The following is a 16,003-nucleotide window of genomic DNA, read 5'->3' as shown; positions in this document are numbered from 1 at the left end:
CACACACACACACATCTTCCTTTAGAACTTCCTGTCCTTTCAACTTAAAGTAAAATGAGACCATCTCAGGTTTGAGGTTTTTGTGGTAGGTGTGTTTCAGAGTAAATGTGTGTGTGTGTGTGTGTGTGTGTGTGTGTGTGTGCATGGGTGTGAAGAGGCCTGCGTCACTCCTCCCACTCGCTTTCCTTCCGGTTCAAACATGACACTTAGTGCATCTTCAGTCTTCACAGAAACAGAGAAGACAGTGAGTGAACGCAGAATGTAGCACACCAAGCCAGCCCATCATGGCCCATCTCAGTGAGTAACTTTGTCAGTCTCTCTGTATGTGTGTGTGTGTGTGTGTGTGTGTGTTGCCAACTAATGCAACTAACCATTTATAATCTGGATGGCAAATCAAATATCGACTAATCTCTTGTAGGCCCTCCAGGCATTCCACAAAACGTATGGTAGCATCATAACGTTATAGTTGATAGGTAGTCTGATATGTAGTTTAGTTATAGTTGATAGATAGTTAGGTAGTGATAGTCTTCATGCAATCATTGACTCATTTAGCAAAATATCCTCAACAAAATTGTGGTCTCCACAATTACAATTCCGTCACCAAATGATTAGACATGAATGTTACCGTTTCAACAAGCTGAAGTGAAGAGGTAGTATTGGTATGGTGTTGTAATATTAAATGTCACATTAACAACTGATAGGGCGCTAAAAGGATCCTAACTTTGTGCAATGGGCTGTTGGCTTGTTACGTACAGAATGCATTGAGATAGGTTTAGTCTGTGGTTACATTTGCAAGTGATGATTTCGGACATGAGTAGAGCCCGAGCGATAAATCGGTGTGCCAATATTAGCAATTTGCTGATCTATCGGTATCGGTGTTTATAACGACCAATAATTATTTTTAAATGAAGTAAAGGAAAACTAAATACTGACACTTCATCTAAATGTATAGATACTCTTTTGATCCTGTGAGGGAAATGCAGTCTCTGCATTTATCCCATCCGTGAATTAGTGAAACACACAGCACACAGTGAACACACAGGGAGCTGAAGCACACGCTAACCCAGAGCAGTGAGCTGCTTTTTTCACATAGATCTGTTTCTCAAAGTCACCGAGTACTGTTGGTACGAGAAAAAAAAGCTTGAGATGCTGCAGCCAACAGGCAGCTACAGTGCTACACTCATGTTCATGCCCCCAGAGATCTATGTGAACAATCGCCGGAATTCTCCTTTAAGGTTTAGGCTAGCCAGAAATGGGGGGTGTCCTTATTTTGGCCAATTTGTCCTCACTTGTCCATCTTTTTAGAGTCTGGAGCCTCCACTTCCCATTTAAAACCCACATTATGACTATCAACTGGTCTTTGTAATGTATTTCTGCACGGATCCACCTCACATGAAGTGGAAAACATAGGTGTCAGCTGGGTGGCAGTTGCAACACGGTTCGAGCTGTGCCACAGATGCAGATATGGTGAAGACGGTGTGGCTATGTAACCTGTTAACATGGGTGCCGAAATGAAAAGCAACACTCAACAGAGCCTTTCCGCAGAGACGCAACGCAGACAATATGTTCAAGCCTTAAGTCATATGAACATAACCATTATCTTACATGCAATTTTCCATTCCAGTCACATAAAGTATCACACTGTTTAATACTGTTAACGGTGTGTACAAACCACAAACAATACCATCATAAAGCATAAAGTAAATATCTTGAAAGTTATCATGGCAATGGCAATGGCTTATCACAGATAAGAACATAGACCTGACACTATTACGGTATTCATAATAATTATTTCATAATTTATTTAAGAGCCTTTCGTAAGGATACCAGATAGTTAGGCCTATTTACAGTAAACACAATTTTTTTAAACACAGCTTTTCAATATGCTAAATATTAGAGTACATTATACTGGTCTTTAAAATCCCATATTGGTCTTTAAAATCCCATATCGGTCGTGCTCTAGACATGAGTGAAATGTTATTGTAGCATAACGATTTATGTCTTTATATTGGGAGGACATTTTGAGCATAGTTGAATATTTAGGGGGATGTCCCCCTCAAAGTATATTATGATTACAAAGTATATTATGCCCTGTGTGTGCGTCCAAATGTATATCCAAATTAAAATCCTTTCCAGTTGTGATGTACACACTTATTCATGTTACCTCACAGCTGGGAAATATGTTGAGTGTCCATGTGTTGTTGTTGTGTGTGTGTTTGTGTGTTCTAGATCATTCTGTGCGGTCATTGTTCTGTTGTTGCTGTTGTGCAGTGCAGACTAGGTATGTACGCCACCACCCACAATCCATCACATTAAAAGGTCCAAATTGGACATGTCCACCTCTTGTATGGCATGCAGTTCTCCAAATACACAAGACAATAATGTGTTAATCACATCTTTGCTTCGTTGTTCTCTCACCCCTCTCGTACTGTCGTTTCATTGCCATTCATTGACATTACATCCATCTGATCTTTTCTTTCGATTACTCATAGATAGATAGATAGATAGATAGATAGATAGATAGGTACATACAGTACATACTGTACATACCACAACTATATACAATACACATATATAGTGACAATACTGGATTCAGGATTGCTGTTTTTTTACCTTTTCTCATTGTCTTAATCTTTCTCTTTCTCTCACTTTCTCTCTATCTACTTACACCCTCATATGACTTCCTTTTCACCATGTCTTCACTTTCTCTCTTTCTCTCACCTAGTTCTCACCTGAGTGTAAACGAGGGCAGACGCTTCCACTCAGGACATGGCAACAGAGTCAGTATGGGTCTTAGTGTGTGTGTGTGTGTGTGGGTATTGGACATTTGTCAATGTGTAGCCTTCCAGTAAATATGTGCATTGTGTGTTTGTGTGTGTGCTATGTGTGTTTCCAAACAGTGTGCTTGTGCACATTTGTGTGTGCAAACGTATCACAGGTCTTGACCATAAACCGGTAGTCTGTGAGTGTTTTTTAGTGTATAGCCTTTGAATTCAAATGTGGTGTGGGTTTGTACGTGTTTCAAAATCATGTATTTGTGCACATCAGTTTGCATTGCTTTTGTCTGAATGGAATGTGTATGTTTCTGTGTTTGTGTGTGTTTTTCTGTGTGTGTGTGTCCTTCGGGGTGTCTGCATGTCTTTCTGTGTGTGTGTGTGTGTGTGTGTGTGTGTGTGTGTGTGTGTGTTTGTGTGTCCTTTGATCAGAGCGAGCACTCCCGCCGCAAGCTGCCCCTGCCACCTCCTGAGGACGACAACGGTCCGAGGAAGAAGGTGCTGGCCATGTATGACTTTGTGGCCCGCGAGCCCACTGACCTGACGCTGCGGAAGGGAGAGGAGTACACCATCCTACACAAGCAAGACCAGCTGTGGTGGAGGGCAGAGGACAAATACGGGTGTGTGTGTGTGTGTGTGTGTGTGCGTGTGTGTGCGTGTGTGTGTGTGTGTGTGCCTACATGCGCATGTTTGTCTGTGTATGTCTCTCTTTCTCTCTCTCACACTCTCTTTCTCTCTCTCTCTCACTGTGTCTCTTTGTGTGTGTGTGTGTGTATGTGAATTAGAGTGAGCATGTGAGTATATGTATTTCGGTTTCTATGCGTATGAGTATGTGTGATGTTGTGTCTGTCTGTCTGTCTCTCTCTGTATATAATATTTGCAATGTCCTGCATATCTAATCATCTCTTATCTTGTCTTCTATCTTACAGCAATAAGGGTTTCATTCCCAGTAACTATGTGACAGAAAAGGACACAATTGAAGCTAATCTGTGAGTATCAGCCATATTCACTTTTCAGCTATATGTCTGTTATAAAGGCTTTTTAAATATACCTTCCTCCTCACCTTTCCTGGAGTACCTGGATTGCTTTCCTATTCATATCTGTTATATTCACTAGTCTCCACACCACCCGTCATACAATTGCAGTTCTCTAACTGGTTATATCAGTACACTAATCACTAACCTACTTTCTTTATTGTCAAGCCTGCTGCCTCCCAAATGAACCCTGAACCTGTTCTACAACAGATCTGATTTCTAGTAATTATACTGTTGTGCTCAAATGTGTGTTGTGTGTTGTGTGTGTCTAGATGGTACTGCAAACACATTACAAGAGCCCAGGCGGAGCAGCTGCTACAGCAAGAGGTGCACATGCAGTTCTCCACACTCACAGAAGCTACCGCAACATACATACACACCTGACTGAGAACATGCAACTACAGCTGTTCAGCTGTTTCTTTACCGCTCTCCTGTATATGTGCTGTATTGTTTTATTTACATAAAGTGTGTGTGTGTGTGTGTGTGTATGTGTGTGTGTGTGTGTGTGTTATATTTATAGGGTAAAGAGGGGGGATTCATAGTGAGAGACTCCAGTCAGCCCGGAAATTACACGGTGTCAGTGTATACTAAAGCTGTCAGGTAAACACACACACACACACACACACACACACACACTCTAGCTTTCTTGCCTTTTAATTACCAGTCTTTCTATCTGCTTGCTCATGCAGTTCTTTACTCTTGTTGCCTTCATGCACCCCTCAATCCCTCTCTCTCTCTCTCTCTGCCTACAGGAAGGAGGGAGATGTGAAGCACTACCAGATAAGGCACTCTCCTGCGGGCCAGTTCTTCCTGGCTGAGAGACATGTTTTCAGTTCTATACCTGAGCTCATCCAGTACCACCAGTTCAACGCTGCAGGTGAACAAGCACACTCACACACACACACACACACACACACACAAACAAGCATGCACATACACACACACACACACAAACAAACATGCACACACACACACTCACACACACACACACAGACACAAACAAATGTGCGCACACACACAACCTGACACACATAAAGCCTCTGACTCTTGCCCTGTCTCCCTGATGTGACTGAATGGCAGGTCTGATCTCCAGGCTGCGCTACCCTGTGGGGGCGATGGGCCGCTGTGAGCCGGCCACCTCAGGCTTCAGCTCAGGTGAGTCCCATGGGCTAGTGGTTTCAGTTGACCTCTACACTGTAAACACCAACAGGTTCAATGAACTCAAAATATTTGATGAAACTGATTACCTCAAAATATTTAGCTATGTTAAAAAATATTTTAAGTAATTTCTACTTAAAATTAGACTTTTTTAAATGCTCAAAATCTTTAAGGACAAGGATACAATTAAAAAGAATAATGTGAGAAATAGATGTTTTAAGTTATTGTTACATTAGTCAGACAAGCTCTTAAGACTCCAAATATTTGAGAAAAAGAACAACATTAAAACAAATAATTTCAACAAACAAAATTTTTTAGTAATTACTACTCTAAACTAGAAGTTATTCACACTCATGTTTTTAGGAAGTTGATGAACTGAAACATAACTAGATGTACCGCATAGCGGTACAAAATATGACCGCCGCTCAGTCCTGTACATCCGTTCCGCGAAAATAAATCACACTTCAATTTGTCTCCATATTTTACTCCATCCCCCACTCTTGAAACTTTTGTGTATGCTTGTTTGGCATGCCTGAGTGTGTGTGTGCGGCTGCACAGAAAGTAGCCTACTGGTGCTGAAAAGGTGAATAGATTGTAGAATAGCCAAAGAAGATGTAGCATTGTTATAAAACCTTTAAAATCTCTAAACAATCACAAGTAGGGCAGTTCATCACAGTTCATCCATTGCAACTGGATTGATGAAAGGTCACTTACACCTGTAGGCTACATTGTATTTGGGAAAAGCAAAAGGTATCAGCATAATGTTATTTATTTATTTATTTTTTATGTATTTATAAACAAAAACATCTCTGTCAGTTCCATGCCGTTTTCAACAGCTATCAAAAACAAAGGTCATTTTTGGATGGATGGATTTTTTGTGAATGTTTCTTCTTCTACATAAGATTTGTGTCATCTTTAGTTCATGTAATACTTTATTGTCAATGCACAAATTAAGTAACAGTAGTCTGAAACGTTATTGTTAATGCACAAATTAAGTAACAGTAGCCTAGTCTGAAACAAAATGCTGTTTTACATCTAACCAGTGGTGCAAATAACTGACATGTCCAAATGGGCCTTGATGAAATGCGTCGCTAGACTGTTCATACACATTTTAACGGGCCAAAGTTGAAGAGCTTTTGTCCGTTATTGTTCGTGCAAATATAGGCTGATTCATGTTCCCTTGCATTGTTTAACTGAGGTCCATGGCTAGTCTGGCTTTCATCAGACCAAGCTCAATCTTTTAAGAAATCAAAAAATAAATAGCGGGCAGATCAGGCTGGGTTCACCAAGCCTAGTCCATAGGCACCCGATATTGTTTAATTTTCCGATTGAGATATACACGCTCTGGCTATTCTAAATGCAAAAATGCATCAGGGAGTTATGACAAAACGGTAACTAACAAACTAGATCCTAATAGAAAGCTGTTAGCTTCCCTAAGCTACAGGTAGGATTATAAGGTAGGCCTATTTACAACATAAATTGTCAATAGGCTATGCTGGCGACACAAATAAAATCTCCTTTGGAAACCAATGGCTTACGCCTTACAGTATCAAGCACTTAAACGGTCATATCGTGGCGAAAAGTTGTAATAACATTCACGCAGCTCCATGAGTCAAGGAAAGCGCGAATGAAGTAGCCACTTCTAAATGGGACCCACTACACAGTAGCTTAAGGTGTTTTGCTAAAGCAGCCATAATGAAATGAAGGTGTCATTGTTTGGATACTTCACACACACATGCTTTTTAATTTTACAGACTACAACTACCAAGCTGTAATCAAAGCACATCGATTCCCCTCTCACACCCTGCACGCACTTAAAACAAAATAAACAGGCGTCTCAGTCTCACGCATGTATAGGCAAAACTGTATCAGACCGGTGTAACGTTGGTAAATCTTCCATTGCACAGAATGATTTTGTAGCACGTGCAATAAATGACAGTCAAAAGATACAAACAGTGCTGCTATACATTTGCTTGGTATAACCGCATTTATAGTTTTCTACAAATGCAATCAATCAAATGCCTCCATCACTCAACCAACGCTAACGGTAACATTACCTAGGTCCTTATTGATATTACAAGATTAACGTACCTGCAGTAAAAACCAAGCATGTCCGATAAACATCCTCAGATTTATTTCGGCTTCAAGAAGAAATGGGAATTACACTTCATGTGAACATCGTCCTATCCTTATTAGATGTTCGCTGCGGTAAATTGCTGCGGTCCCCCCCGGGACGAAATGAAAATTTTCCGTAAAAGTCTAGTGGGGCTACATACCCACCAAATTTCATGTACCCCGGTGGTTCGGTGTCCCGGGTATCAATGACCAAAAATTCAGGGAGTAGATGATGGGAAAAATTCTTGAATTGTGTGCATGTGTGCGTGTACAAATTTATGTTTATGTGTGTGGGTGTGTGTGTGTGTGTGTGTATGTGCGTGCTTGTGTGTTTGCCTGCGTATGTGTGTTTGTGCATGTGCATGCATGCGTACATATGTCTACTGTGTGAGTATGTGTCATACGTATGATTACTGTAAATGTATGTGTGTGCGTGTGTATCTGTTTATGCACATGTGTGCACATGGAATGGGTTAACATGACCCCTGGAGGCAAACATACGGAAAAAATTGGTCATCCTAGGCCCTACAGTTCTCAAGATATTCACAGAGAACTGTGTCTGCCCTACCCTCCTTTCGGGGGGTCCAGTCCAGCGGGGGGGGGGGGCTACAGATCAAAATGAAGAATGACGGTTCCATGCTATCCATGTGGGGGTACATGCCCACCAAGTTTTGTGTACCCCGGTCTTTCAGTGTCCCGGGAATCCTTGTTGGTGTACGTCACTAAATGTACACATAAATTATTTTATTGTAAGGCCCCCCATGAACGAAAGTACACAAAACTTGGCATGCATTCGGAGGGTGTCATAATGATCCTACACTTTTAATTTCGTGCAGTTTTGACCTTGTCAGCCAGAGATATTGTGATGAAAACACCTAATTTTTTGCTTTTTAATTTTTAACTAGGTGGCGCTATACATGAAATAAGTGGTAATGGGATGGGTTGACATGCCCCCTTAAGACCAACATACATGAAAAAGGTGGACCTCCTAGGCCCTACGGTTCTCGAGATATTCACAGAAAACTGTCTCCGGCCACCTACAGGCCAATTGGTGTATAGTAACATAAATTAATTTATTGTGTGGCCCCCCATGAACGGAATTCCACAAAACTTGGCGTGCATACAGAGGGTGTCATAATGATCCTACACTTCCAATTTCGTGCAGTTTTGACTATGTTAGGTCACAGATACCTTCAATTACAACACCTCATTTTTACTTTTTTGTGTTTAACTAGGTGGCGCTATACATGAAATGAGTGGTTATGGAATGGGTTGACATGGCCCCTTGAGATCAACATACAAAAAAAAAATGGTCCTCCTAAACCCTACGGTTTTCGAGATATTCACAGAAAACTGTGTCTGCCCTACCCTCCTTTCGGGGGGTCCAGTCCAGCGGGGGGGCTACAGATCAAAACGAAAAACGATGGTTCCATGCTATCCATGTGGGGTTACATGCCCACCAAGTTTCGTGTACCCCGGTCTTTCAGTGTCCCGGGAATCATTGACGGAAATTTGGGCATGCGAAAAATAAAAAAAAAAAATAAATAAAAAAATAAAATAAATAAAAAAAAAACAAATCTGACTAAACCTATATGACCGCCGCTTCGCTGCGCGGCGGTCATAATAATATACTGTAGGCTACACGTTGGCTACATTGTGACACTAGTAAATGGAGGACAAGTAAGTTATCACTTACCATGGTGTGATGGTGGTTCCTTGCACAGAACTGAAAACATGTCACACAGCCATCTGGTCCTGAGGGGGGAAAATATTATGAACAGTATTATTTCACTTTTTTGCACAAAAGTCAGTCAGACAGTCTCTTCTTCTCTATCTGTATAGGCAGGCCTATCAGAGTCAGATGTTGCCATTGACCATGCTTAGGCTATTGTCAGTTCGGAGCTACAACTTGGCTTCCTATCCGTGTTAACAAAACTGGAATTGACGTTAATATAAGACATATGCTATTGCTGCAGGGTTATTCTTCAACTATGGTACTCTTTGACCTGGTAATTTTCAGAAAAAATAACATCTTTCAGTAAAAAAATCTTTTTGCATGGTTTAATTATCTACTCTTTCTAGAAACTTGCCCTAATAGTGGCTGTAAAGATTTCACTTGAATAATATATATTTTTGACATTTTATTCCAAAAGTCTAACTGTCATTTCCAGTATAAGTATATAAGTATATATACTCTTTTGATCCCGTGAGGGAAATTTGGTCTCATTTATCCCAATCCGTGAATTAGTGAAACACACTCAGTACACAGTGAATACACAGTGAGGTGAAGCACACACTAATCCTGATGCAGTGAGCTACCTGCTACAGCCACGCTTAGGGAGCAGTGAGGGGTTAGGTGCCTTGCTCAAGGGCACATCAGCCGTTCCTACTGGTCGGGGTTCGAACCAGCAATCCTCCGGTTACAAGTCCGAAGCCCTAACCAGTAGGCCACGACTGCCCAATCACACGTTTCCAAAACACAACAAAACGTGTTTTCAAGCAAAAATAGCATCTACTGTTCCAAATGTATTTTATTAAATATTACACATATCAGCCAAAATATTACATTTATTAATTTTCCAGAAATGCATGTTGTATTATTTTTACATGTTTAACTTAAAACATGTGTTGTGATGGAAATGACAAAGTGTGGTGGAGATGACTTAATGACATACATAGACACATTTAAGATTTAAAAGCATTAAGATTTAAAACAAAAAAAATGCGTCCCTGCCATATGTTATGTAATTATGATGTTTTTTTTTCTGCTAGATTCTTTAGTAGGCCTACTATGAAGCAAATCAACTGTGTTTTCAGGGCAATGTCATTTCCACCACCAAAATGATGTTTTCTAAACAAAGTTCGGGAGGAGCCCTTAGGGATGATTGACAGCAATTAACTCACCTGTCTTCCGTCGCCAGGGTATTTAAGCCGGCCTCCTTATCCATACGTCACACGCTGCGGCGCTCGCAAAATTATCCCTCCTCCTCCCCCTACTCCTCCATTTCACTGATAGCCCAGTTATACATCCTCCTTACTGCATGTACACACTGCCGCCGACTTGAGCTTCCAAAGAGTCAGGAAGTCATTTATTTTCAATGGAAGCCAGCTTCTCTCAGCTGCCAGAAGCGTCAAATCCGTCGGCGTCGCGTTTTGGGCGTCTTGAGCGACTTGAGCGTCAAACAGAAAGTTGAAAGTAAGTCAACTTTATGGTAATGAGCTATGATGCGGTTCAGTATCCAACGACCAGCAACCAATCGAATAGAATAAAGTATTAAGATAGCATTTTACGTTCCATCGTGTTCTGTCACGTCAGAGCGGCCAAAGCGTCCAAAGCTTCCCTGGACTTTTTTGACAAGCGTCCTTGACAAAGCGACCAGAGCTTCTTTGGAAGCTTAAGTCGGTGGCGGTCTGTACGTACAGTTACGGTACCGATCCACTTGCACGACACTTCATTTTGTCGTGCCGCATTCCACTCTAGTCCTATGGGTGACGTCAAGCGACTTTAACGCGCCTGCAAAGCATTCCGGGAAGACAGCGCTGCATTTGAAAATATGTCGCGTGTCAAAAAGCTGGGCGAAGCCCATCTTTATGCAAATGAATCCGTTGAACGCGAGGCGACTCTCCAATGAAAGGACGAGGTTGTAGCTCCTTTGTTCTACCACAACGGTGCCTGTGAAACTTTGGTTCCACTTACAAGACAAATAATGTTTTAACGATCTCTTCCACAACCACCTAGTAGTCCATAAAACAAACGAAACTAGGATTTGGATGAATATATTGACTGTTGGTGTTTCTGGTGAGGATTTGAGATTGCATTGAGTAGTTTAAATAAAACAAGATTTCCAAATGGCTTGTTTAGGCTATTAATGTGTTGTATACTGTTAAGTACATGCCTAAAATTGTGGTCCATTTGTGGAAAAACACTAAAGATACGTTAAAACGAACTGAGTATGAGCTGGTAACTGACATTTTAAACAAAACTTCCACACACGACTGAACGTGGGGAGGCGTCTATGCGACACGACATGAAGTGTCGTGCAAGTGGATCGGTACCGTTACACTAGGGGGTGCAAGCGGCCATCGCTCTATCGCGATCTCCGCTTCAGGCATTACATGACCACGGCCAGCTACCATGCCAAACACGCGCTTAGCTATGCTTAGCTACACTCAGTATAGCAATCATGCCGACGGGCGAACTAGTGAAAACAAAAAAGTAGTAAATATTTTTTAGTTTTTCTTATTTCTTCCAAGGACAAGAAAAGGATCATAGTTGAAGAATTACCCTGCAGTGTTACTTTGCATTACATCTAGCAGCTAATGCGAACCATATGGCTCATGGCAGCTAGGTAGACTACTAATAAAATGTTTAAAAGTGCGCTGCCTGTTTGTGCGTGTCATGTGTTTGATTTCCAACTTATGAAACGTTGCTTTGTCTAACCTGCGCGGCCAAAGTAGGCCACACCAGAAACGGTTAATAAAGGATCTTTGGTAATGCTAAACTATACTGTTTGTCTGTCCAGTTTCCACTAAAGTAGTGCAATAGCTGGCTGGCTGGCTGGGTGACAGCTCAGACAACAAACAGTTAACTCGCTAAAACATGCAGCTAGCCCGCAAAAGGTCTCTCTTACATAGCCTACACTTTAGCTGAGGTCTGCCCACTGGAAGACGGTACACAAATAAATAAACAAAGTACACCTACATTAAGGCGTGTTCTTACCTTTGTGTAGAGGCTATAAGGGCTGAGCTACACCAGGCGCGTAACTGAAGCGTTCCGTTCCCGTTGCGTCTGCTGCAACAATTAGCTTCCATTATAATCAATGGAAGTAGCTACACCAGACGTGACAGTGGGGCGTACGTTCGAAAAAAATAGACCATTCATCTAAATGGATTTTACGCGTCGCGAACGGAACGCTTAAGTTACGCGCCTGGTGTAGCTCATACCTAAGGCTTGCAGTCTGATGATGATTGATGGATCATCTCACTGATTGCTTTCAGCTTGTCTGCCTACATCCGGGGTGCGCAGCAGTCCTTGCAAACAATTAGTCTTAGGCCTACAATGTCAAAGTGTATCAATTTACAACTGCCACAATCTATCGTAGACTAGTTCATTCACCATTCATTGGGATTTCCGATTTTTTTTATTGGTTTACAGTTTTTCTCGATCGTTTTGATACCTGTGTCAACTGTGACATCACGTTCTCAAAACAGTTAACACCCGTGGCTGAACAAAAGCACTCTGGACAAAATGACACATTTTTGCAAAAGGCTGTTACTCTCTCAAAACACTTAAAACATGCAGCAAAAGCAAATCTTGCCTTCAAACACTACAACTTGTTGCCAATTCAAAAACAGTCTTTAATCAATCATTACACACTTGACAACAAAATGCAAAATCTAGTTCTCAAAATGAGCATTTTTGCTATGTCTGTTCCATTACTTTCTCATTTTTCTGGTATCAGAAAAAAACTGTGAAAAGACAAAATGTACTGAATAAAACAATAATTTATTCATTCCTCCCAAGATGTAACTGTCATTGACATAAGACATACAGCAAAACACTATAGCAAGATACTGTAAATGTCCTTGAACTACAACTTTCATCGAAATAAACCTACCGTAAAAACCTTTTGTACGGTTTTCTCCACCAAATAGGCAATACAATACTTTGTCAAATGTGCATTAGATCCAAACTTGCAAATAGCAACACAGAACAAAGGAGTTTCACACAGGTGTATCAGAGATTCAGACTTATGCATGGAATCTATACCAACTGTGAAAAGATGTTTTCCTTTTGTTTAGCATGGGAAAACCAATAGAGTTTAGGGCTTTTGAATGACACCTGTGTTAACTGATTTGCAAAAGGGTGTGAGAAATGTGTGAACCCAATGAAAATGTGTGAACACATTCGCAAGAGATGAATTCTGCTGTGCAAAGAATGTAGTCATGAAGATCAAGTGGGTTCCAGTTCACTTAAGCAGGTAAAAGCAATCGAGAAAAACTGTAATGTTGGTTTGTGTAGGTTATTAGGTTATTTGCCATGTTGATATGAACCTAACCAATGAAGTTGCACGTCTTTATTACATCAGACGTAATTTCAATCCACTCTTGAAAGAAATGAGTTTGGGGGTCAGTTCTACTCATATACTAAGAGCTAATCTTGTCAAAATAATCAATAACTGGGAAACTAGTTGAGTGAACTTAAAACTTTTGTGGTGCCTGAGCAATATGGCAGCTTTGAGTACAGCTCTGCAATTTTATTGAGTTAGAACACTGTTGGGGAATACAGTGTAGCCTAAGATAACACTGCCCCAACTGGGCAGGGGAGTTCTGTCTTTGCCTGCTATATATATAAAATATCTTGCCTCTAGAAAAGAGAAAGGTAGAAAGAAACTACCACACACACACGAACATGCTGTGGACAGAAGATCCAAGATCCACTGTACAGTTTTTTTCAGTTGCTAACAAGCATTTGTCCAACCAGTTGTCACATTTTCAAAACTCTAAATACAATTAGCACAGCATCGGTCTTTTGTGGCCATACCATTCACACATTTCATGTCGTTTTCACACGATATGCAGTCAGTGAACACATTTCCACAATGCTAACATTTTCTTAACAAACAAGCTATACCTCCCAACAAAATTATGGATTGTTTTTGCAGTATTTACGAATGTTAACACACAACATCCCACAATAGCAAAGACAATATTCCAAACCTTAGATACAGTATAAAAACCTCTGCTTCTGCAATGATATCAGTTAAAAAACAAACAATTGAATAATTGACACACAACTGATTTATGTTGGGTAAATTGGGCCAAGCACAGCTGATTCCAGTCTGGCTTAGACTCAGTGGCAGGGGTTATTTTTTCTATTACATTGACACTTATACAGTAAAAGGAGGACTTTGAGGTAGAAACAGAAAGAGAAAAAGACAAACACTGTAATGTCTGGACAAGGAAGAGGAAGAGCAAGGGGCCCAGGGAGAAGAGCAGGCCCAGTGAGAGGTGCAGTGAGAGGTGCAGGAGCAGTGAGAGATGCAGGAGCAGTGAGAGGAGCAGGGTCAGGGAGAAGAGCAGGCCCAAAGAGAGGGCAAGGTAGAGGTGTAAGAATGCGTGGTGGTGGCATTCCAAAGGCTGCAAGAACAGTTATCAGTAATGAAATTCGTGCCACTATCATTGACCATGTAATCGATGCGATGTTGATGAAAACATGTGGCCTAACCCTGAAGATTGCAGAGATTAGATACAGTAATTTTGTGCTTTTTTTTTAGTTCCCCCCTTTTTTATCTGGCTTTTTTGCTGTTGTTTTTTTGTTAAGAATGCTCTTGTGTGTTTCATGGATATTTTGTTCACTGTAAGCAATACTGTAAAACCTTTTCTGTTCTATCATACTGTAAACAGTATTTCTACTGTACCTCCTGTAGTAAACAGTATAAAGGAAAAAAAACTGATTTGCTTTTTACTGGAATGCTTTTGAACGTGAACATAACATGTAGACATACAGTTCCCAACAAAGAAATTTAGTGTAAAAATGGCATGCAAATACCTGTAAAACTGAAACATAAAAGTCTGCAGTTTTTGTAATGTCAACAATAGCCAGTATTTTGAAACCTGGTGTACTTTGATTGACTGCATGTACCTTGTGAAGTGAAAACAAGTGTTATTCTTTGACAGAATAATTTCATTTTGAGTCAGATTTCCAGTGTTTTGGTAAAGTTAGTGTGTGCAGAGAAAGATGTGTTAGTAATATATTTAACAAAATGTGTTTTTGAGAAGAAAATTATCCATTTGGCCCATTGTGTTTTGTAGGTGCGAGTCTGTGTTAAGAGTTTAGAAAAAGTATCTGAAGTATGGGTAAGCGCTTGTTAGCGATTGAAAAAAACTGTAATGTACTTTAACATGCCCCCAAATGGCCAGCTGTGGCCATACTCATAACTCGAGTCATAACTGCCCGGACAGCCACACCTCATATACTTTTTCACGGTCTTACACAATAAACAAGTTTCAGCATAGAACGTGTTACTTTTTTCTGATAACAAACACAAAGCTGTATCCCTATGTCTTCTCAGAATCCTAAGATCTGTTTAGAGATTTTCAAAGGTCTTTCTGAAGCGTGTCTTGTTCCAGGGTGGACAGACCAGTGCAGCGGTGAGCTGGTGCTTCACTTGTGCTGCAGTGTGGTTCTTGGTTAAGCCATACTGGGCTGTTGAGGCTCCTTTCTCAGTTTGAGCTGAGGTTGTGGTGAGGCTGGATTAATACATTTAGGGTTAATCAGTTGGTTTTGTTGTTTTGGTTCTTCTTTTAGTAATATATCTGTACATGTATATGTAGGGGCGTCAAAAAGACAAAAAGGAGTATATCATCAAACAGCAATTTAATACTTGTACAGAAAAATGACAGTGACCATGACAATGATGGCCCCCTCATGGTCTCATTCCAACCAATCAAACCTGTTCCCTAATATGAGTCTGACACCCCTTACCCTGCCAAGTAGGAATAAGGTTGTTCTAAGTTCATGATGGATATGGTCTGTGATAAAGTTCTTTGGATGCTGTGTTGGGATAAAGTGAGGATGAGGATGTTGTACTAAGCTGTCTTGTGGTTGTGTGGAAGGTGTAAGAATGCTGTTCTGAGTATTCATTACAATTCTTCTTAGGTTTCTGGTAGTTTGTAATGAACTTGGCATTGATGTTATTGTGATGATTTTTATAATGTTTTTAAATGACACTGAAGTAGTTCAAAAGTTGGTTTGTGGCTGTGTTGCAGTGTCCTCCTAATGATGTTGTTGTAACATTCTAAAATGGCACTGAGATTGATCTAAAGTTGTTTCTAAGGTTGTGTTGACGTTGTTCTCCAGATGCTGGTAGGTTGTAATGGTTGTGCTTGTGGCTGTAGATAAGTGGGAGATTAACCCGG

The 16,003-nt window shown here is 40.7% G+C and overlaps 1 protein-coding gene across 1 annotated transcript in view; it reads left to right on the top strand.

Annotated features, from left to right (window-relative positions):
* The first annotated feature begins 207 nt into the window (after positions 1 to 207).
* Positions 208 to 16,003, top strand: part of txk (TXK tyrosine kinase) — a 21,607-nt gene continuing 5,811 nt past the window's right edge. The window contains exons 1-10 of the mRNA XM_042069871.1: positions 208 to 297; positions 2,230 to 2,281; positions 2,726 to 2,780; positions 3,207 to 3,394; positions 3,704 to 3,763; positions 4,081 to 4,135; positions 4,329 to 4,408; positions 4,561 to 4,685; positions 4,889 to 4,963; positions 15,983 to 16,003. The exon at positions 15,983 to 16,003 is cut by the window's right edge and continues 151 nt beyond it. Of these exons, the coding sequence (XP_041925805.1) occupies positions 285 to 297; positions 2,230 to 2,281; positions 2,726 to 2,780; positions 3,207 to 3,394; positions 3,704 to 3,763; positions 4,081 to 4,135; positions 4,329 to 4,408; positions 4,561 to 4,685; positions 4,889 to 4,963; positions 15,983 to 16,003 (724 nt within the window). The 5' untranslated portion in view covers positions 208 to 284. The remainder of the gene's footprint in view (positions 298 to 2,229; positions 2,282 to 2,725; positions 2,781 to 3,206; positions 3,395 to 3,703; positions 3,764 to 4,080; positions 4,136 to 4,328; positions 4,409 to 4,560; positions 4,686 to 4,888; positions 4,964 to 15,982) is intronic.

This window comes from Alosa sapidissima, chromosome 18 (assembly GCF_018492685.1).
Source record: "Alosa sapidissima isolate fAloSap1 chromosome 18, fAloSap1.pri, whole genome shotgun sequence".
In the NCBI taxonomy this organism is placed as follows: Eukaryota; Metazoa; Chordata; class Actinopteri; order Clupeiformes; family Clupeidae; genus Alosa; species Alosa sapidissima.
Note: the sequence above shows the minus strand (reverse complement) of the source record. Positions and strands in the feature narration are given on the sequence as shown.